The sequence below is a fragment of the Halichoeres trimaculatus genome, unplaced genomic scaffold, assembly GCF_033239565.1.
Source record: "Halichoeres trimaculatus isolate MK-OKI-2021-1 unplaced genomic scaffold, fHalTri1.1 fHalTri1_scaffold_6, whole genome shotgun sequence".
In the NCBI taxonomy this organism is placed as follows: domain Eukaryota; kingdom Metazoa; phylum Chordata; class Actinopteri; order Labriformes; family Labridae; genus Halichoeres; species Halichoeres trimaculatus.
In genome coordinates this window covers 11,839,085-11,863,479 of record NW_027437184.1, presented here as the reverse complement: position 1 = coordinate 11,863,479, position 24,395 = coordinate 11,839,085, and the positions used below count along the sequence as shown (strand labels likewise).

Below are 24,395 nucleotides of genomic sequence, written 5' to 3'. Positions count from 1 at the left end.
ATACTCAGGTAGGCTGTGAACTTTATTCTTACTAAGGGGCCCAAAGTGTACCAAGAAAGTCTCCTTCACACCATTACACCATCAGCCTGAACCGTTGAGACCAGGCAAGAAGGATCCATGCCTTCATGTTGTTTATGTCACATTCTGCCTGTACCATCTGAATGTGGAGCAGAAATCCAGACTCACCAGACCAGGCAACATTGTTCAATCTTCTGTGGTCCTGTTTTGGTGAACCAGTGTAAATTGAAGCCTCGGTTTCCTGTTCTTAGCTGATGGGAGTGTCACCCGGTGTGGTCTTCTGCTGCTGTGGCCTGTCTGCTTCAAGGTTGGACGTGTTGTGTGTTTAGAGATTGCCTCTGTCCATTTTTCTCTGTACGCTGACCAACAGCTATGCCATGTTCAAGGCCTCTTAAATTACCTTTACTTTCCATCCTGATGCTCAGTTTAACCTTGAGCAGTTCGTCTTCACCATGCCAACACGCGGCGATGCAATGAGTTAGCTGATTAGATATTAGCCAGGACATCCAATCCAGAATTTTTTAGCAATCATTCACATTTCTGGTCATTTAAAATCCATCTTTTGCAGTATTATTTCACTGATAATTTCATCAATGATAGAGAGTGCACAGTAGATCAGTTTGGAAACTCCTTTTTATTGGTTCATCTTTAGCCATGAGGGTAGCAGCAGCCACACCACACCAAGAGGAACAAATGAACAGAATGAAAAAGACAAACAACAACAACATCGGTGCTCATCATCTTCCCTGAAAATAAATACTTCATTCATCAACACCATCCTCATGATTCATGTGACTGCCATTGTTGCGACTGTTTAAATAAATACCCATGAAGCGATGTCAGCGGTGAAACAGAAAGTGTGAAATGCATACTGTTCCATATATAATATATTCATTTTAGATAGATTTCTATATATATTTGTTCCATATACTCTCCTTAAACTCTTTTACAACATACAAGATGCCAATTTGTACCAAAAGCGATGCTTGCTAAGACACGAGAGGAGAAGTTTACTGGTTATAGTGGCAGCCTGCATACGTACAGCATCAGACAGGGTCCTGACACGAGCTCCGGTACTAGTGGGTGGGGTCTTTAAAAGGAAGGATTAAAATCTGTAACGCTTTGGAAACTCAGATACACACAGTGCAGGAGGGGCCAGAAAATGGTTGTATTTATCACTAAAATGAAAATAAATCCTCAAAATTAAACCAAAAAAGTACCAAAAATCATCATGTACTTAATTACTTTTCTACATTTTATCTGAAGCTAACTCAGGGACATGTTGCTCAAAACATGAGCATAAGTAGGTTTTTGCAGATAACTAATGGAAAGCATGAAGAAAATGAAAAATGTATCATTTTAAACAAGCTCTGAAAAAATCCATCTTAAATCAGTGGATTTTAGTAATAATATACTCAATGTTATCCATCTGGATCCCATCGTCTCACTCTGTGTATCCAGGGCAGAGTCAAAGCATTGCAGACAAAAGAAGTTGTTTTTGAACGGCTGTCATTGTCATAATTTTTAACTCTGAGCACACATGAAACACAATTCAAAAGAAAAAGATGCAACAGTTTTCTTCACATCATTCAGCTCAGATAAAAACTCAGGCTCAAATAAAAGTTCCTCAAGTTTCTCCCCCGAGCACCAAGATGTGACTGAAGTCATTCAGCAAATGTAGAGGAGACTATGTGTGCATGTGCGTGTGTGTGTATGTGTGTTTGTGCATGTGCAAAACACACCTGAGGCTGCTGCCACAAAACTGCAGCTAAATCTGAAACTATTCTTCCAAAGCATCTTTTTTAAACCTTGTTTTTGCAGCTTCATCAGACACTGGAGGAGTATGCATGCAGAAGTGAACAGGCCAGAAAGAAACCCATTAGCATGTCTGAGAAGATCAGTTTCTCTTTTATTCAACGCTGCAACAACACAAGGAAGAAGAGTTTCAGATTCATCAGCATTAAAGTGGTCGTAGCTTTACGAGTGTCCAAAACTTAGATTGTGACTTTTCTTTGCAAAAACTTTAATAATTAGAGCTATGATGTTGTGTGGTTTACTATAAGTGGTAAAAATTGCACCTCTTAGATGAAATGCAGCCAAAATTCAGCTCAGCCTGTGAAAGTGAAACCTGTAATGCAACAGAAACTTTTAGGGCAACATTGAACAAAATATGTGAAAACAAACAGTTAAACAGTCTTACTTTTATATATTTGCCTGATTGTAATCCACGATTTAAAATTACATTATTTGGCTATTTGTGAATGCTGTTTTTAAGTGTCTTGGGACTAACCCAAAACAATTGCAACAACAGTGGACAACATAGCTCACGGGAAACAGATTCTGTAAGCTGGAAAAACACTTCAGACTCACAGGTCACAGGTGTCACTGCCTAACAGATAGTCCTCACGTGACCCAGGGATTCTCTTTCTTTTGCTAAGAAATGTAAAAACTCTAACTCAATGCTCTAATTTGAAACCCAGGGTTTACTGATGGATGGATTGAAGTAATGTCTGCACAGCAGTTTAAAAGCCCTTTAAAAGCGTTCATAAGGCATCAGTATACTCCAAATCAGCAAAGTCGAACAAAGTATCCTGCAGGAAAAGTGTCGAGATTTGCAATGAACCATCTCAGGATTAGACCTTAAATATTTTCTCACACCCTGCAGTACATGATTTTTTGATTGTCTGAAGAAGAACAAGCCTGTACAGGGTGGTAATCATAGTCTGAAGGATTGGTGAGTGAGTGATTCCTGTCAAAGTTGCCCCAAAAGTTTCTAAATCAATCACGTGTGCAGGGTAAAACATAAAGTTCACTCTTAGGGAAATCAGCCGTATTAATATCTCAGTCTCACCCAAATGAAACGAAGCAGAATAAAAACAGTCAGACAGTGAGTAGCCCATATTTACATATAAAAATATAGCAAAGGAACTTTGAACAAATCAAGTAAGTGTGTGATTGTGCTAAAGTTACTTATCCTGACACACATACAGAAGCTCATATGCAACCATACAACCACACACACAAACACACACTCTTGCACAGCTCTGTGTGTTGTTCAGACCAGATCAAGCTCTTTTATCAGGAGCCATGCGTTGATCATGGATTCAGATGTTGAACTCTGCAGAGCTGGAGAAGTTCAGGAGTGAAGCAGCCTCTATCAGACTCACTGATGACATCAACCTTTCTTTCTTTTACCTCCCAGCATCCCTCTCTCTTCCCATCATCTGTCCATCTGCCAAACACCACAACTCCACTCATCCTGTCCCCTCACTTCCCTCCTCCCTCCTTCCCTCCCTCCCACGCTCCATTCTTCTCCGGCCCATTAAGAGCTATCATGAAGCTAATTGCCTGTTTGATCAACTCTCTGTGGACCAGGAACTGGAGGCTTTTAGCCCTCTGAGCGTAAGAGGAGAGGCGGACGAGGCAGGAGGGGATAGATGGGTGTCTGGGAAAGATACGCCTTGTGTCAGCTTCGGCTTTTGGTTCGATCGGAGCTGTTTTTCTTTCTGTTCTGTGATGATTTCAAAACAGGATAAGAGAAGGAAGTCATAAACGTTATCTATCTGGGTCATGTGCTGGAAGATTTTTATTGTCTGTCCTGTGAAGAGCGTGCAACGAGTAGGCATCCTGGCAGTCTGGCTCTCTAAGCACTCCTTGGGGTTTTCTTCTACGAAAGACTTGAGCCTCGTCAAGCTCGTAAAGGGCTTTGGCTATCCAAGTACCCTAAAAACTGAGCCAATTGAGCTTTTTTCCTCAGTTTCCAATGAGATTTTTATGGATTTTGCATGTTACGTAAAGCAGAAGAGAGTTTTGTTTTAGTAACTTTTGCAGTAGTTCATTTACTAAGCCTTGCATCAAAAATTATTGATTTTAATTTCAGAAGTTAAATAAATTGAGTTTTCTTGGAAAATCCAGCCTGTCAGGAAGTATTAGTGTTGGATCCTTGTATCAAATAATCTGTATAAAACAGCTATTGGCATTTGAGGGCAGAATCTGAAAGCAGGGTGCAAGATTTTGCCATCTCAGTGTCTAGTTGTTGTCCAAGCAGTATTGACTTTTTATGTTTCAAAGAGCTTTGGTTGCATAAAAAGAAAAAATCCAGGTGAGGGGGAAATATTATACAATGCATTTGCAGGGAGCCTTTGCTCTATTAAACCACAAGCAAGATTAGGAGCTGCATCAGTCTGTAAGATGCAGATTGTTTGAAAGTGTTCCTAAAAGGGTAAATTGTTTCTCCCTAAGCAAAGTCCACAATGTGCAGTTTTTTGTGCAGCTGTGTAGCTCTTTGACCCCATTTGGGTCCATACATAGTCTCCACTGCAAACCCTACAACATGAGCTGCTAACCTGTCAGATTTACTGTCCTCAGACAATAACCTATCGCGTTTGAATATGGCTCCTGCATCAAAGAAGAAGTAGATAAACTAGAGCTCCTGATAATACCAAGATTGTCCTTTGGTTCAGTTTGAGAACTGTCTAAGAAGCGGCTTATTTTTCCCAGAGCTAGAGGTCTCAAAAAAGCCAAATCATAGCATCTCAAGGTATGTCTAGAATGACTCAGGAGCTTCTGGATTTTATATAACATTTGCAACAATAAATAAAGTGGAAATTTAAGGGAGCAACATAATCCGACAAGTTTTTACATACTTAGTTTTTTATTTTTCATTTGGGCTGTTTTTTCGCCACAGCAAAGTTTTGGGTGGTGTAATTTTGGCCTCCAGCCCCTGATGTAAGTGGATCTTTCTCCTGGCCCAGCAAAAAGTTGGTGCCACTGTGGAACCGGATTTTCTGGTTCAAGGTCAGAACAGAAAAAACTGGTGCCCTATGAGACTCTGGCTACAAACAAGTGCTGGAACTGACCAGGTGGAAAAAGGGTCTGGGTGATTCCCTTGACACTAAACCTTTGACTTACTGAGTAAAAGCTTCTTTTCAAGTATTGTGTGCACAAACCAGGAAGCATCATAACTTGTTGGGTGGATAGCTAAAGGAACTGAAACTACTCTATCAGCTGCATATTTCTTGTACAGAGGGAGTCAGCTGATGGCCACAGTGAGGGCAAAAAAGGCTAATGATTGAGAGAGAGGAGGATTTGATTTGAGGATGGAGGAGAGGAGGATGGAGGTGGGGCATCAGTGAAGGAGGTCGGTCAGAGGAGGGAGGATGGCGACAGACTGACTTCAGGAAGAAACCTGACCAGACCCTCAGCGCTCCACTGAAGCACGCTGCTAAAAATAAGACGAGGGAGGCTTCTTCTGCTGACAGAACAACACACACACACACACGCTCTACATACACAGGTTTTTGTACTGTAGGAGGAAACACACACACACATACACACACACACATGCGCGTGCTGCCTCCTCACAATGGATGCACCCTCCCATTGAGCTCTGGGCTGCTCTGAAAACATTGTCTATTTACCTCACAGTGCTTTTCCTTTACAAATGAGCTTAAGAGCATTGAATTCACTCAGTTTGTACAGTGCATGGTCCCTTTTTGGTTGCGAACTGTCGTTACAAGTGTCTGTTTTCACTCTGCCCCTTGGTGCTTTGTCCCAGCCTGATAATCACCGAAGTGCAGTGTCAGTTTTTTTTCATTCATCTTCTATTTGAGGAGTTTTGTGAATGTCAGAGTGATTGAAGTCTTCCTCTGAATCTCTCTTTCTCGAGGACAGAAACTCTGTTGGCAGAGTCCACACACGTCGCCACAGGCATCTTTCCTCCATGATTTGGTCCAACGCCCGTCTCTGTGCTCTGTGAGTTCTCTTTGCAAACGTTGGGGAGAAAGAGGTTTGACAATAAATAAGGAAACGCGACCAGAACACAGGACAGAACGCAAACAGAGATGCGTTTCTCTGTGAGTCTCGGTTAAGGTTGAAGGGCAGTCCAGCAAAGCATGACAGCTTCTCCTTCTGAGGGAGAAGTCTCTGTTTCAGGCGTTAAGACTCCAACATGAACAGGCACAATGAAGCTTTGGTCCCTCCTGGGCTGGAGAAGAAGAAAATTCAAGGTACATAAGGTGAACAACACTTCACGGTTGGTTGATTGGTAGGCTTGTTGTATGTGGGTAGGAGGGTCAGCTGTGACACTGTTGGCAACAGCTTTGCTTTGGCGATGGCTGAGGGGAGATGGGTTTACCTGGACCCCATCCAGGCCTGTCATAACGGCTTCTCCAGGGCCTTGCTGCGGAGTGCGGGGTGACCAGGGTTTGGATTCGAGGCGGAGATCTTGCGGCACACGGTGTTGGTGTTGCTACATCTGCAGCCGGGGCGTGTGGCGCGGTCGTGGGCACACTGACACAAGGCAAGGCACAGCCTGGCAGGGGGGTAGCAGCAGAGGCAGGGCAGACAGAGTGCCAGCAGCCCCATGGTGCCCCAGCGAGCACAAGCGTGAGCTGGAGCACAGGAGCAAGGACGATCAGCACAGTTATCCTCGTCGTCCTGGGCAGAGCAGTGGTAGAACAGGCCTTTGACACAGCACAGGCAGGTGCCGTACTCCACCGCACTCTCAGCTGAGCACAGACAGCGCTGTCCACAGGCCCAACAGGAAGGCAAGCGGCGGGGCGCACAGCACTCATGACACTTACAGCGACCACATCGCTCACAGATGAATGAATGGAGGCCTAGTTCAGCCTCGTCGTCCGTCAGGCCTTTGCCGTAGGAAGCATCAGGCTTGAGTTCTCCTTTAGGCTGAGAACGGACCACAGAGCCCAGGCCTGAATGAGACGAGGTCAAACCTGCAAGCAGCCGCTGGTCGGATGCTGCACTTGTCCGGGACATGGAAGAGCTTATGGTACTGGAACGGCTCAGGTGGGCCAGGTGAGCATGCTGCTGCTGACTTTGGCTGCGGGACAGGGCTGAATGGAAGGATGACTGGGGGTGGTGGGAGTATATTCCTTGAGGATAACCATCATCATGGGCATAAAAAAATCCAGACTGGGAGGCTGGTTCCAGTGCCACAGGCCTCTCCACATAGTCATTGTTGGCCCGGATGGCACGTATCTGGTCAAGCGACAGCACTGGGACCTGCTGGAGGTCCAGGCTGTCCAGCTCCACCCTGTAGGAATGAGCAAGGTCCATCCTGGTGAGCCAGGCTGGGTGACACCAGGGCTGAAGGCCGGTGCTCCCAAAGCTCACGGCACATCAGATAAACCTGCAAACACACAGAGAGAAGAGAAACAAAAACTGGTCATTGATGTTAGAGCTCCTGCGTGTTATTTGAGGGTACTTATGGGTGTTAAATTGCATGCAAACCTTGTGTCACTAGGAACTACACACTGAATTAAGAGTTTGTCTCAGTTATTGTCACTTAGGGAGCTTGATGTTACAGCAAACAGTAGCCCCTGTGTTTCTCTTAAGACGACCAACAGCTCTGAATCAAAGATGGATCCTGGCAGCACCGCCTACACACAACCATCAGCCATGTCATCATGACTGCTGAGGTTCTCCACTGCTCAGGCTAACGCTATTATTAGCCTGCCAGAGCCAGAGAGAAACAACCATGAGGTCTACACTGTAATTTAGCATCTGTCAGACACAGCTGCTGCTGCCACGGAGGAAACCCACCTGCACACCAAGATGCAACAAGCAGGAAGAGAGGCGACGGAGGAAATGCACAGATCTGATTTATTGTATTCAGATCACAGAGTTGAAAGTTGAGTCTTATTTAAAAAATATCATGTATCAAACTTCTGCTGCTGTAAATATGCTGTGAAATAGTGCTCTTTGAGTCTGTGGTTGCAACCAAAAAGCGACCACTTCTGGATGCTGACACCAGTTCATTGGTTTCCTCAGAAGAAACCAAATCCAGCCTTTAAAATAGTAATGACACATGTTAGGTCCCTCCTATTTGAGTGTTTTCGTTGGAAAGTGTGCAGATTATTCATAGCATGGCTCTGCAAGAATGAAACTTGTGAAGTAATGTGTCTCTCAGCTCGTTGCTTAGCCTGTCAGATAGCATTGATTTGCATTAATATTTCAATAATATCGGGTAGTCTTCTGACACATTGTTAACAGTCAATGGTAGCACTCAGCAGCAATGAATAAGAAGCTAGGTTAAAGGAAAGGTTGAAACCTCCAGACACTGTTGAGTAATTCCCAACAGCTAAGGAAGCTTAAGGAGGAACTTGACAGTACAGTTTTCCTCTGCCTGTTGACACTGTGGCAAAAACCTTGGTCATCAGAATCAAGTAACCAAGACAGTGCAGAGGCACAGCTCTTTGTAGGTGTTATGCTCACCCTGTTGGGATTCTTCTTCTGATAACTTCCTGCTCACTATACGTATCCTCCTCTACTTTTGACTTTCCTCTTTCAGAGTTGCCACAGCTGCTCACTCGTTTCCTGAATCATGTTCCACATGTTTATTTGGCTTAGTTTGACATCAGATGCCCTTTCTGAGACAAGCCTCTCCACTTATCCGGGCTTGGGGGTGATAAAAAATAAATAAATAAATAAAAAAAATCTGGCTTGTGACCTACTAGTGGCTGGGTAGGGTTAGGGCAGGAACATTGCCGAACAACAGCAGAAGCAATTTTGGGTTCAGCATCTTGCTCAGGGACCCTTTGGCATGTGACTGCAAGAGCTGGGATCAAATCCTCAACCATTCCTTTATCTCTGCTTATTCAGTCCTGCAGAGTGCTACCATTGGCTGTTAATGATGTGGTAATGAACTTAAAGATGCTATGAAGAGGATCTGTTTTAATCGGACTGCCTCTCCACCTTCTGGCCCAGAGTCTCATGCACACACTGTCATGGAGATGTGACTTTTAACCAGGCATGTGTTTTTTTGGAACATTTTTTCTTTGTTCAAGACAACTTTTTACCAAAAACAACACAGCAAGGTAAGGTATTTATCAGAACAGTAGCATAGCACTGTTGTTTGGAATGTGACAACAAGAAAATGTAAGTTTGTACTGTACATCAGTAGCTGGCTATATGTAGCGCTACTAGCAGCCTGGTGCTACAACACATATCCGTAAGCTAATGTGCCAACAAGCAAACTGTAGGTTTGTATCTTAGTTTAGTAGCTGTTTCTATTTAGTGCTACCTGCACCCCAGTGCTCTAAATTATGTCTGTAATGTGTAATGTTATTGAATCCTGGTCATGTTCTGCCAGCGCTCATCTACAAAGCAGAGCTTACGTAATCTCGCTCTTCATTTTATTAATAGACTCTCAAGTTTCAACAGACCGCTGCAGAATAACTGCTGCATGTGGGTTGGAATGAACATTATCACAAACTATTTAGCCAGTGTTTTAGCCTTGAGCTGGGTCCGTATCACTCTCCCATTGAGCTTTCTCCTGCTCTTCTGTCCTTCTGTCTGACAGTTAGGTATCTGTGTCCACCATTACTACACAATTGATTGAAGATCTCTCCTCTCTCTACTAAACTTCATCAGCTGGCATGATGTTTCATAGAGACTTTGACGGACTATAAATTAACCTGGTTCTATCCAACCCGATCGGGAAGCTATGAAGTAGCATTTTGAAATTATCTTTTTTTTGGTGCCAATAATGTCATTTTAGAGTGTGGATTACAATCAGGCATATATATATAGAAGGGACTCTATAATCCTAAGAGATTTCATCAGCACATCAAGATGGGAGAGTGTCTAAAAGGTCCAGTTTTCACTCATCAGAAATGCATACTTTAACCTTATGCCAGTTAAAAATCAAATGATATTCATACATGTCTCAGTACCAGCAGAAATAATGGTCAGCTGGACCTAAAGTTTGTTTCTTTCCATTGTGCAACAAAGATCTCTGTAAGAAAATAATCTTCACAAAATCCAGTTTTAGTGTGTGATGTAGAGATTATTATAATCCTGTGGCTGTTTGCAGCATCTCTTTGCATCAGTGGTCATGCAGAGGTGTGGAGATCGGAGCTGCCTGCAAGACATTTATTCTTATAAAATTTGACATCTTTGGAGGACACCAAAGGGAATTTGCAAAACTTCATCTGCTTACAGTCAGAATGTGAACAACCAGAGAGCAGCCCATTATTTTCATGTTTCACCACACACTGTTCTGACTGAGTTTATTGACCAAAAATGTGTAACAGGGAGTTTTATTGGAAGGCCTCATGATGTACAGCTGGCATTAATACTTCAGTAGTAAATAAAGTCATGTAAGAGTCATAAATTGTATAAATGGGTTGATAATATAGACTTTCTTAGAGTGCAGTAAATGCATGAGCAGAGAATAAATCTAATAAAAGGTCCAAGTCTAGTTTCTAGTAGTTGATTAGATTCCAGGTGCACACATCAGATAAGCTCTGAATGAAAGAAAATGTTGCCTATTGTAGCTTTTTGTATGTTAGTGTAACACTAAGCTAGTTCCCAAAATGCACGGATACTGTACACCCATTGAACCCGACACACATATACACACTCCAAGAAACTGCAGTCCTGCCAAGTGGCCAAGGGGGAGAGATATCTGGCTCTCTCCTCTCGTGGTGCCAGTCCTCTCAGAGAGTAATGAGGCCAAATGGAAATGCATTTAAAGCAGCCCAGATCATGAGATTAGATGGAGAAGGGAGGTAAGAGGAGGCAGCAGCAGTGAGTCTTAGACCACATCCAGATGAGTGCAGATATATACTTCTCTGTCCAGATTTAGGCTGGTCAGATCATTGAGAGGCATCTGTAATCCTGTTACCACACAGATTTCCAACACTGAAACCAGGACGCTGCATCCATCATGTACTTTTTAAAAAACTATACACTCCACTTCACTGCACACAGTGAGAGGAACGAGGGACTTTTTAAACTTCTTATTCATACTTTCTGTCTAAATTTTTGCTTGTGTTGAATGGCGCTTTGAACAAAAGCGTCCGCTAAGTTAAACTGTACTTATCTAAGTCTACCTCAGTGACTAATTACTGCAACAAGATTTCAACCGATGTAGAATGATAACTGAAGTTACCAGGAGCCCCTCCACACAGAGGGGCTAAAGCCTGAGGAGGGGAGAGCACAACTCCCCTCTCTTTAACCTGCAGGGGGTAAAGCAGCAAAGAGCCCAGAGGTACATAACAAGAGAGCATCAGTGAGGATCATAGACTGTATGAAATATGGACAATTATAAGTTGCCCACCTGTCAGTTGACTGAGCTGTGTCTCTGATTGGTTGAACTCATGATCTTAGGTGTTAGGCTTGGTTTTGTGTTCACATGTCACTCACTGATCATGAGTGGCTGTTGCATGTGCAGCTCTTAACAGAGAAAGGAAGTATATCAGATAGCTCACTCCTTAGGAACTCAAATAGGAAAACAACATCACAGCCTGAAAAACCCCATGGGAATGTAACAAAATAATCATTTGCCACTAATTTCGTCAACTCTTTTTTTCATCCAACCACAAAGGACAAAAACTTTCACCACTCATTCGGTGCACTTCACATATGCACCTGACTGATAAATGAGTAGATGGGTTCAGGAAGTCAGTCAACACATAAGAGCTGAGTGCTGTAAACAACATCCGTCTTGCAAATGTTCAAAACAACAGCTGTAAAATACTGAAACTAATAGTTATTGTACTGAGGACAGTCTGCTAAGTGAAATTTATTGACTGTAAAGTTCTGCCTTTGCAAGAGAAAATAGGAAAAAATATATATTTTACAAAATATTTCAGCATTTTATTTGCTTATTATCCAGTCCTGCAATAAACTATGTTCTACTTTTATGTGATATTAAAGAAAAAAACATTTTGACATATGTACTAAATCAAACTCGACAAAAGGGAAAACTTTCTAAGGGTCACATTTGTTAGGAAGTCTAAATGGTGCTGCATTGTCACTGAAAGATTAAATCAAAAGCTGATAATCACATAAATGGTCCTGTTTTTCAGCTCAGTCCACAAAGTCAGGAGACGAAGCCGCATCAGGGAAATGCAAAAGCAATAAGAGAGAGATGTGGGATGTGGACGAAACCCAAGACCAGCAATCCATCACCGGATCGGAAGGAGAGCTGATTAGCGAGCCAGACTGTGAAAAACACAACACAAAAACTCTTCCTGCCCTCCAGGCTTTCCACAGAAGAGTCTTCTGGACAAATTTTAGCCGTCTGAGCACCAAGGTGCTCTGCCCTCCAGCGTTTCTCTGCATTTATCACTGCAAAGGAGCAGATAAGAAGGCCCGGGTTGGTTAGATGAGGATGTATTTTCAAATTAGTCGGAGGAGAGAAGAGAAGTCCTGGTGACTAATCTCATCAGGCAGAGCGGTGGCTGCGGCTCACTCGTATTCTGTTCGCCTATCAGACCATCTAATTGTTAAAGAGAAGAGGCCTGCCTTCCATTTTCATGACCTCATATTTACTTTACTGGTTGAGCAAACCACTGCCAACTTCTCCATCAAGACACAAATATTGCAAGTCACGTCAAACACTCGAGACTGGCACCAAAGAGGGGGAGGGTGGCGGAGTCTACCTTAAAGTTTAACTCTGGGTCCAAACTTGAACTTTAAATCCTCACTTAAAGCTGGAGGAGAGTTTTTATGTATGTTTTTGGAGAATATTACAAATGACTGTTCAAGAATAAACCAAGAAAATAAATATCACAATAATCTACACACAGTCCACTCTTTTGCAGATGGAATCACCAACATCCCAACACCTGTGGGCTTATTTCATCACTCCATTTTACTAGATTTACACAGTAATACTGTTACAATGCCCAGGAGATATAGGCTTAAAAGAAAGAGGATGTCTCACCTCTCTCAGTGTCCCTGATAACAACATCACATGACCTGAATCAGTGTCAGTGATTGGCCAAACTGAGGCTACAGTTGTTATGGGTAGTGTTGCTCCGTCTGGCTCTGCTGGGGAGTGTCTGTTATCAATCCTCCTACGACAACAGCTGGGATAAGACTCTGTGTGTGTGTGTGTGTGTGTGTGTGTGTGTGTGTGTGTGTGTGTGTGTGTGTGTGTGTGTGTGTGTGTGTGTGTGTGTGTGTGTGTGTGTGCACGTGAGAGAAAAAGAGAGCAGGACAAGCAGCACCCTCCTCTCTCGCATTACCAGTGTGTGCAGTGAGTGCCGTGTGTTTTTGTTTTTCTGTCATGCGCGTCAGAGACATCTAAGTCTAAACCTCCAGGGGAGCTGTGGAGCTGTTTTCTGAGTGCATTTCTTTAATTTTGTGCAGAGCAAAAAGAGCCATATACACAAGGTTTTCAAAGTCTGTGTGAGTTGTTAAAAGTCCTGTACACACTACAATTAAATACGCTGATCAACAGGTGGTGGTAACCCACCATTATGTGCTGTAATGCATCAACCATTACAGGAAAGAAGAAGAGTTCAGTTAACCCTCTATGGTACCTTGTTGCCCCTAGGCAACATACCCATTTTTGGCCTTTTACACTTACACAACAGATCCCAGTTATCATGAAATACTTTAAAAATAAAAGAAAAGACCTTAAGGAACCAAAAACAGTGTTTGAATTTGCCGTATGACCCTCTGGAGGTCATACAGAATCCCTTTTTGCAGACTTTCTTGCAAGGACCAACTCGGCCAATTTCCCTCCTCAAAACTGTCTAATAACTTTTTTACCATGTCTTTCTCAGTCTAGAAAAAAAAATTGCTCATATTAACAGACAAGTAAAGCTTAATCTCTAATAGTTTAAACTACTTTATTTGATAATTGTTAAAATGCAAATGTTGCCCTAAGCCAACACTGTACCATTACAGATTCACCATGCCAACATTTTGGGATACTGTCTTTGGGTTTACATAATATTCAAAAACAAACTGTTCATTAAATTTTGTTTTGGACCTCTACAGTTTTCACCTAGATAAATTAAATTTGATGTTAGTTGTAGTAAAACTCAGACTTAGGCTGTAGGCTCTAGTCCACTCGATTGAACTTTGTGAGCTTTCTTTACAGATCACAGGCTTTTATCCTTAACATATTTTTCCCACGATGAAAATTCTGTCTCCTGAGAGCGACAGAATTGAAGACTTTCTTTGAATAGTTGATGAAAAGATCAATAAAATATGTTCAGACTCCTTGACCCATTCGTTTCAATGGGGCACTCCTCAATGGTACAGTGTTGCCTGCAGGCAACATTCAGACATAAAATCTTACAAAAAAGTTTATTTATTTTTTTTTTTTTTAATGTTTTTTTTTTTTAAGTTAAAGTTTTTTATACTTTTTATGGCATGCATTGTAAACTGTTGAGGTCACCAAGCATTGTCCACATGTATTTGAAAAAAAAGTGTTGAAATATAAATGAATAACTCTCTTTTTTCATCACTGACCGTTATAGTGTCAAAAATATCGATAAAAAAATATTTAGGGGCAGTTTCTTTATATTGTGTTTATCTGATTTTTTTCAGACAAAAAACAAACGCACAAAAGATTTTTTTCTAAGTGGCATCACTATGGGTATCATAGAGGGTTAAACAACATTTAGAGCATCAATATTGGCTACACCTTCCTCTTTTTTTGTTTAACTTCTTTTAATCCTCTTCTGAGTTATGGCATTTGGTTAGTCACCTTTCCATGTTTGTGGCTTCCCCTGGTATCCTATGTTTCTCATCACAATGTGATGAAGTATGGGTAATTTCCTTATGCTAAGTCTGCAGGTTCAGAAAGGGTGCAACTCAAAGAGTCTGCAGAGATTTCTCACAAACCTGGCAGTTTTAAAGCTAAACATCAAGACTGGAATACTGATTAAAAACATGGACTGGAGAGAGTATCAGAGACGTTACATTTCTATAGATCTATGCGTTTCAAAGCTAAATGATAGTGTCACCAGGCTGGCGATGCTGGTTCATTTTAACCCCCAGAAACAGGCACAGAGGTGAAGCTGAGGCAAACGTTTGGCTTCCTGGTTTGTGGAAACAACATGAACTAACGAAGAGGAAGAAGAAACATAAACCCAGTGTTGACTGACCCTTTACATTTACTGTGATATCTTTCCAACCTTTCCATAAATAGTATTTTCTTTTAGCTGAAGATGGCTCAGACCATTGTACTTTTGAATAAAATTTCAAATGTAGGTTGTGAAAGCTGTGACAGTCCCAGAGAGAAACAGAGAGAGAGCTGCTGTGTTTCTGGAGGCAGTCAGTGGTAACCTGAGGATAGACCCCTGTGCTCAGGGAGTATCAGTAATGACTGTGCCTCTGCCCCGGGACAGGCACAGAAACACACACACACACACACACACACACACACACACACACACACACACACACACACACACACACACACACACACATGCTCCATCACTTTGTTTCTGAAAAACACCTCCTGAATTCAGTCCGTGGATCACTTTTTCCTGATGCTCCTCGTCAGCAATCCAACTATTATCAGATATTATTCTTATAGGCAGTACCTGACATTGAAGCAAATTATCCGGTGTATTGCTTAGTGCCAACTTGTCGTGAAACTCCAAATGAAAACTGAAATCTAATAATAATCCATTGTTCCATTGAGCCCACCTTTTATTATCTTTTAATTTATATTACTGTCTCTATTAATCTGTATTCTTTTATCAAGTTTGTGCACAACAGAGCTTTTTAATGCAAGCATAACATGCTGCAACCAAAATTGAAGTGTGCTCAGTATTGATTTATATTTATTATTAGAAACTGTCTTAATCTTCAGAAGGAGATGAAGGGAGAATTGCACATTGTGTCCAGTTGGACTGTAAAATGCAATCAAACTCCAATCAAGTGCAGTGTCAGTTTGCTCAGGGTCAGTCACTAAGTCAAACAATCAAGAAGGTCACTTTTTAGGAAGTTCTGGGTTAAAATCTCCCTGATTTAACGCCAAAAGTAAAGAGTCCTCAGGTCAATCCTCACTCCTTAACATGCTCAGAATCTGAACTGGACCTGCTGGTGGTCGATGGAGTTTAATGGATGGAGCATCTCTGCATCTCTTGCAGATGACATCATGGTGTCAGGCTATTTAAAACTGACTGCAATGACCCCCTGCCTTGGAATGAGGAGGGGTTGCCCTCTCCTACCTTCTTTCTTTCTTCCTCTAATTTCTCTCTCTTTTCAGTCACCTTCAGCTTCTCCCTTCTCTTTCCTCCCCTCTGCTGTCATGTCCTTTAGTCTCATCACTTTTTCTGACCTTCTCTGCCTTTGGCCTGCCCTATTTCCATTCTGCCCCCCACTCTTTTAAAAGTTTAAAATTTTCAAAATTCTCAATGAAAAGAGCTCAAGAACATCAAAAAAAAAAAATAATAAACCCAGTCTGCTTTTACTCTGTACGCCTGAAAATTATGTGAGAAAGCTGCCAAACATGCCCACGAGTTTCCTGTCATCTCACATATCCAACACATTTCCTCGAGACTCTTTTTATTAAATTTCCCTAACTTTTCAAAGTTCCTTTTGCTTGATTTGCTCCTGCCTTCTCATTTTTTGGATTAAAGTCTGCATGACGTGGCTGCAAGGAGCTGCTCAATAGTTATCAATGCAGTTTATTTTTTGCAGAAGCAGAAGCAGTTAGTGTTAAGACAAATATTACATTTTCAGAAACCATCAATTCAAGCATTCTAAGAAAACAGCTGGGAAACCAAAGCAACTTACCAATATTTCAAATTATTCAGTGGTTTACAATGTAAATTTGAAAAGAGAAGATAATGGTGTCTGGCTTTTGATTTGAGAGCAATATTAGTCAATAAAACTAGATTTTACTCAGGTGGAGCAACAGAAGCTGCACTTGTCAGTTAGGTTAGCATTGCCCTTATATGGGCAAAACGTGTGAGTTCAATAATATTTACAAAAATGAGAAATAAATAGATTCCCCCAGTACAGTGTGTGCTGATAGCACAATTAGCTATTGAAAAGGGCTGCAAACATGTTTTTATCTGCTTCTTTTTTTTGTTTGAAAAGGTGTTTGGGTGGTTTCTGGTGCTCCTAGTCTCTAGTGGTTGCTCACTGAACTGCAATTTGTAACACCTCAGCATGGGCCTTACATTTTTAGACCAGAGGTTGCCTCTTGGAGTTTACAGCCTGTACCAAGAAATGACTCTGGTCTGAATGGTAAATTTCTCTGGAGGACTGACCCTCTGTTAGCAAGGAGCTCAAGGCTTAAGGTTCAACTCTCTGCATCATGCCAGGCTTCAAAACTTCACAACAGAAACCAGAGGGTGAAACTGATCACAACCACTGAGGCTTTGGGTTTTTTTCTCAATATATAGCACATATGCAGCAGATTCAAAGGCCAAATGACCTAAATCACATCTGACTCAAATATGTAAATTTACTGTGATGGAAAACATCAAAACTGTTGTAGATATTAGAATAAAGCTGTAAACTTGTAAATTCATACCAAAAGTGATGCAAAAATGGAAATAAATAAAGTGAACCATGTCAAAGACAGTGAAGTCAAGAAAGATGTACATGAGCTAATCAATTTTGAAGTCTCATGAGGGCAAAACCTTTAACACCAACACTTCTGGTTATTCCAGGTGTTTGACCAGGTGTATGTGTGTATGAGAGAGAGAAAGAGATGGCCGTCAGGCACTAAGACCCAGGGGCCTCCCTCCTCACGCCCTCTGGGAGCACAGCAGGATTGAATGACAATAAACTGGATGAGATACCGGATGTGCCGAATCTGACCCCAGCGGAAAGACTGAAATAGACACTGCAGACCAGCAAGTCCAGGCAGGAGGGAGAAAGAGGGGAGTGAACGGTGGGGGAGGGAGAGAACAGGGCAGTTGGTGAGTGAGTGAGTGAGTGAATGAATGAGTGAGTGAGGGGATAATGATGATAATAGCAATGATAAAAATGAAAGTGATAGAGACTGATGTAGAGAGAAGGAGGAGAAAAAGAGAAGATGTGGAGAGTCAGAGCAGAGAAGCATCACTCGACAGTTTGTGAATCTAATGCTTGTCTAGTTTTAAAAAAATGAAAACTCAGATATCACACATCTTCATTAATTTTAACCAGAGACGACAGAAACACTGACATCCTATTATTGCATCATAATATTCATACGAAACGTGGTGCCACATCATTGTAGTGTGTACCAATTTTCCCTTATGCCATGGTTTGTACTGAAAAATTGTGGTGCCTCTTGGCCAAAAGAGCAAAAGAAGATTTATATCCCAATAAGCTTTTACCTGGTTAAATAAATACTTAAAAAAAAAAAAAAGTAACACAATGAGCTTGATTGTCCAATTGGAAATCTAACCTTAACCATGACCGCAACGGCCCAACAATCTTGAGACTGTAGCTATCATCACTGAAGACTCCTGCCACTGAGTTCATCACTTTGTTGAATCTATAGTTTGTCTTAAGCTTTTTGTTGTACTTGGTTGCTTCATACATGGAGAAGAGCTAGTAGTTTAAAGCACTTTGAGAAAATAACATCTATCACCAATGTGATAAACAAACTGAATGCTTGTGTTGCTAACTGTTACTTTGAAATAAAAAGAAGCATCTCAGAACATGTCTCAATGTGTAACCAGTTCAGGAAAGTGATTGTTTCCCTGCAGGGAGGACCAGTGGTGCTAGCTCTGCCAGTGTTGGTCTCAGTCTATGAATCAATTTGGTTTGCCAACAGACTTTAAGATTCCTCTTTTTATTTATTTATCCATTTATTTATCTATTTATTTATTTATTTATTTATTCATTTATTCAACATATTTTGCAGATGTGTAAGATAAGGGGAATAGGATTGCGTTATCAATTGTGAGACAAAACTAGAGAATGGGATTTGTGAGAGCATTCGGGCAGATGATTATGAGGTCAGATTTTGTTATAGTTTAGTGATAAAACATTGTTGTGCATTCATGTTTTCATTTCAGAGATGTTGATTATTGTGTAATGAGTCTCTCTGGTTATGGATTTAAAGGAAATGTAGAGCTGGATGTCGTCAGCGTAGCAGTGGATGATGAACAGGAGGGGACCGAGCACTGAACCTTGGGGAATGCCTTTTGCCAGAAGAGCCATAATCAAAGTGCAGTTATTGATATGAATAAACTGTTGATTGATGACATCATCTGAATTGACCAACACATCCCATCCAGTCTCAAAGGAGTACATGTGTAAAGCTGCGTTTCCACCAAGCAGTACGGGTCGGTTCAGTACGGTTTGGGACGGTTTGGGACAGTTAAGTCGGATCTTATTTGCGTTTCCACAGCAAACTGTGCCCTCTCGTGGTGGGCGGCGTGTAAGCCGTATGCCGGAAGCCACAGCTGGTAAACAATAGCGCGACGCCGTAGCAGCTTACCCCGCGATTAAATCCAACAAAGAAGAAAACGCGACACAGTAAACAAAGAGCACGGATGGAAGACATGCAGCATTTCGTCCTCTCTGTGATTTTCATGAAACTCTCTGTTACAAAGTGCAATCAAGCTTCATTTCAGAGAAGTCTGTGTGCCGCCAGGAGAAATGCAGCCGCTGTCGGGGTGAGTGACGATTCTTTTGACCAATCAACTGTCTGCAGTGTGTTGCTCCACCTCCCGAGAGCGGATCGGTTCAGTCTGGCACCCATACGAAAGGGTCCCAAAAAAGTGGGACGGCTCGTCTCGGTTTTTAGGGATCTGTCCCGGGATGAGTCTGTGGAAACGCCGCTAAAAGCGCACCGTACCGTGACGAACCGACCCGGACTGCTTGGTGGAAACGCGGCATAAGTCCCTGGTCTAAGTAGGCTAAATGCATAGGTTTCAAGATTTGTTGGTGATTGAACGTGTATTCAGATTACTACACAGCTGTTTGACAAATTAGCCTAAGAACATTATTTTTGAATTCTGCTCTCAGTGGAAATATTATCTCAGCCACAGTATTTTCAACCAGGATTATGTGATTGATGAAGTCATGTGGCTCAGGTTAGTAAGCACCATGAAGCTCATACAGTAGTTATTTGCACATCAGTTTAAGTTCTAGGACACAGTCGTCTTTTACCTTGTTAAAAGAAACTATCGTGGCTTCAACTGTTTAATTTCTTCGCCAAATCTGGTAAATGATGCAGAAATGTAAGCAGTAGGTGATAGCGCTCCTTATATATAGGGGTTAGGCCTGAATCAATTGTTCTTACAGCAGTCAGTTATCATTTGGAGTTGTCCCAAAAAGTTTATTCATTGCTGCACTTATTGCATGGCTGCAAACAGCAACAACAGGGAAAAGAAACCTGATTGCAGATGACATTTTCATCATTTTTTTGGCAGAGGAAGTCCTGCAGCAGACGGAGACTCTAACTGTTTGCATGCCTGACTGACCATGCCAACATTTGGCACTTTAACTGGGAGGCTTAATCTGCACTGAGAGAATGTAATACTTTAGTCGACTACATTTACCTTTATCCAAACAAAAAGTGGAGAAAAAAAAACACTTCAACAAAAGTAGAATGAATGTAGTGGGAAACACCCCACTCAGGAAACAGAATATAATTCTTGAGAAGGGCCATAAACACCGTTTTATAAAATTGACGTCTAGGACGTGAAGATGGGACTGATTTGGTAAAGGTAATTCTGGATTGACATTATCAAATGCAGTTTCTCCAAATTACCAGAAAGTGGAACTGTTGATCCTTTGGTAGTCATTGTGACCTCCAATTTCAGATTGCTTTTAAATCTAAGACTCAACTCAAGGCTCTGAATTTACAGTATTGGGAGTGTTTTCATTTGTGATTCTTAGCAGTATGTGCAGCATTGACCAATAACTTCAATCACTTGTTAGTAGACCTGATGTATGCAAGAAAAGTAGTATGGAGAGCAAAAGCAAGCAGAACACACACAGAGATGTGACATCCAAGGTCCAGTGCAGATCTCACATTGAAAGGACTTACATTGTGCATTTCTAAATACTCAAAAAGTCTTGACATATTTGATGAGACAGGTAAAGAGCAAGTGGAGGTTATGTGCCTTGTTGAAAAGGTATGTACACAGTTGATCTTGTGCAAGTGCAGCTAACAAACTATGCCCGACAAAAGATGTCACATTTGGTAAGACATCTACTCTTTAGAGGCACTAACTTCCCTGAATGTATCATAAATGTTCCAACCTTGGTTCAACAAACATTTCAGGAGTAGTTTTCTTGTACTCTTTAGGACAGGCCCAAAAAACTAGAGTTTTTAATTTTCACATGAAATAATTTCTGTAATCTTAGAACCTGTTAAGGATCAGATAATTGCAGGAAACTGGTTTGATTTTTAGGCCTATTCTTCTGATGTAAGCTAGAAAGAAGCCTCTGTGTAACTTACTGTCTACTTTTGAACTGAAACTACTTGAAACAGATAAACAGGCATTACTTAAGGAGACATAATAGCGTGGAAATGACAATAAAGTGTTATCTGGAAGCCATTTATTTTCAATATTTGTCGGTAAAGAGTTGACAGCTAAGATACAAATTTGAAAACACAATTTGCTTGTTAGATAAGCAGCAAGTTTTGCTCATTACAATGAATTTAATCCTTGATTTGAACCTGAAAAGACTCCTGGCTTTAAGATCAATCGAGGCAACATCTGAGAAGCCATACGAACTCCTGACAGAAAGTTTTGCATCTTTGATTCATGTCAATGTCAGCTCAGAGCACAGTGTCATGTTAGTGTTTCTGATATAACGTCATCACATCGGCAGGGTTCATTGACCGAGTACCTCGATGTAGTTTTATCAGTCAAGAAACAGCAGGAATCAATGATTTTAAATCACTCCTCTACAAAAATGGCACAATGAACTCACAGGGTATATTACAATGTTGGTGTGCCTATTTTTTTGAAGATTGAAGCATGAGTTGCTATAGGATAAAATACTACACGGTGAACCCTGTTAATGCATGTTGACTGTATTTCTAAATGTGAAGTTTTATACTTTTAGAGGAGACAGACTTACTTTTTTCTTGTCTTTCAAACTCAAGGCTGAATCACGACTCATCTTTTCTCTCTTTACTAAGTGTTTTTACTGCAGTCTTTCTCTTTCCACAACTTTGTGGTTCCACATTGCATTAGTCGGTACATTAGCTCCTCTGCTATGGCACGGAACCCTCCCTCCCCTCCCATCCTCCATCCCTCCCTACATCCATTTCATCATTCATTTATCCATCCGCCATATTCCCCCGTCCCCTCCCATCCATCCCTAGTCAGCCCCTCAGCCCCACTCCTCTCATCCCATTCACTCTCTTGCTCCCCTTCCCCCTTCTCACTCGTCTGTCCCATCATTTGCTCATCCACTCGCCCCCCCTCCCCAGTCCCACCCCAGCGGAGATGGGTATTGACATTCTGCATCCGACCTTGAGGACAATCAATCCCAACCCCACATGTCCCCCATCACGCTCACACACGCACACGGTCTGCTGTAGGACACTGAGACTGATGTCAACAAGCAGCCAAACAATCGGTTAATACGAATTTTTCTCTCTGATCCATTTCGCTGGATCGTTCAGGAACTGGTTCTTTCCTCGGATGATGCAACTCAGTTTGCTCAAAGTTGTAAAACTTGCTCAGAAAAAACACTAAAAACATCACTGATCCACCTTTACTTCTTTGCTCGCTACACCAGTTACTTCCCGTCCTTTTCCCAACACATGAAACAGACACAGCATTGCAATATTTATCTGTACTGTGCAAGAAGAGTGGTGGTATTTGTATTTGCCAGTATTCATGAATACATTCATGGACTTAAACATGAAACAGAAACACAATTTTAAGACCCAGAAGCTCAGACAGGATGAAGCTCCCTGGTACAACATTAAGTTGGACCAAGAGTTAATCTATGATCAGAGAATCCATGGAGGAAAACCAAAAAGGGCAAACAGTTTTACTTGCCTCAATAAGCCTCATTTCCTGTGCACAAGCACAGCTTTGACATTTTAAAAGTAACTAATCAACTAAAACCAATCTATCCTAATATTTTGCTCAGTTTCACAGTGCTTTATGAACTAGGTTTCTTCTTTTGAGCAAAAACCTGGGCAAAAGTTAGAGTTCAAAACCAAAAAATCTACAGAAAAGCTGAAACAATTTAACAGATGTATTGCATTGTGTGCAGCAACATTTTCAAGTCATTCTGAAAGATATTTACAAAGTTACAGACTTGAGTAGAACATCTTGTCAATGTGCTCCAAGTTTTCTTATCATCTAAAGGAGTTTTTGAGATCCTGTGGCAAAATTTCCTTGAGGAGCTCCATAACCTCTACATTATGATTCCTAACCGCCTTTTGCAAATGAAAGTAAGTTTCTGCAGGAGAGAGCTGCAGAGATGCAGAAAGAAAGACTCAAAATCTGCATGCAACAGACTTTCTTTTTGCAAAACTAAAAGAATCAAGACTTACTTTTCACATCTCATTAAAAAATTCCCTGTGGAACTCTTCATCTCCAAGGTCATGCAAATCATCAATAGTTCATCAGCAGATCAGATGGCAACAGGATGAGTTTATGCTTACCTCGGATTGGAGGGAGATCCATTCTGCAGCCGGGTGCTGAGTGTCAAGTGCCAAGATGTCCGTGTGTGTCTCAGAGAAAATTTCCTAAAATTAATTCAAATTAATTCTCTTTTATGACTCAAAGACTGTCTGAGGAACCAGGTACAGAACTGATCTTGACTGAAGTTTCCTGATTGTTGAAACTGTCTGAATCTCACTTCATATCCATGCAGAGCTTACTTGCTTATATTTCTTCCTTTAAGACTAAAACAGTTTTAGGATAAAAGTCTCTCTCTTGTCTAAAGGATGTGTGTTTTGTCAGGATTGTGAAAGCTGGGAGGATGCTCTTTCTTAGTGTGGCGCACCCTCCTCCTCCTACTCCCCCTCCTCCTCCTCTTCCCGGAGCTCTTCCCGGAGCTCTCAGGTCCCGTGCGTCCTCCTGATGTCACCTCCCAAAAGAAACCAGACCAGTCTCTTTGTGCACGCTGTGCTGAAGAGCTAAGCTCCCTCTATCCAAGTTGTGGACAATTAAACTGCAAACAATGCTGAGATGCTTGTTTTAAAGAGTGTGCACAGTCTGTATCTGCAGGTTTCAGGCAGCAGGAAAAGTGTCCTCAAAGGAAGTATCTTCACTCAGGGTAGAAGGAACAAGTTTGAAAATACTTGCAGCACTACAAAAAGAAATGACGATGACGAGGAAAACTGTAACAAAAAGGTTTCTATATCAGTCAGAAAACTTTGACAAAAATCTTCTTCTTTCTGTTCAGAGGTGTTTCTTTTCCTGTCCTGGTGTAGTTTCCTCTCCTCTCCCCGAGAGATGAATGACTAGGAGCAGGATGCACTCCCTCACTCTCTGTCTCTCTCTTGCACACACATTCCAGACGGCCCTCCCCTCTCACTCCCCTCTGTGCCCCTCCCTCTCTCATCACTGAATGAATCAGTTCATTTCTGCTCGGTGAAGATGACTGAGCAGAAGTCTGTGTGTAATAAATGTGAATGTTGAGGCTTTCGGGTTAGAGATGATTTCAAGATGACATGACGTTTTTCAAATGTATAAAAAGGCACCACCAAAAAAAAGTCACCCACT

At 41.6% G+C, this 24,395-nt stretch overlaps 1 protein-coding gene across 1 annotated transcript; it reads right to left on the bottom strand.

Annotated features, from left to right (window-relative positions):
- Positions 1-665: 665 nt before the first annotated feature.
- Positions 666-24,104, bottom strand: LOC141792241 (protein sprouty homolog 3). The gene is made up of 2 exons (XM_074673096.1): positions 23,330-24,104; positions 666-7,168 (listed from the first exon to the last, which is right to left on the bottom strand). Exon 2 carries the CDS (start codon positions 7,093-7,095, stop codon positions 6,175-6,177), a length of 921 nt encoding a protein of 306 aa, XP_074529197.1. The 5' UTR covers positions 7,096-7,168; positions 23,330-24,104; the 3' UTR covers positions 666-6,174.
- Positions 24,105-24,395: the final 291 nt, after the last annotated feature.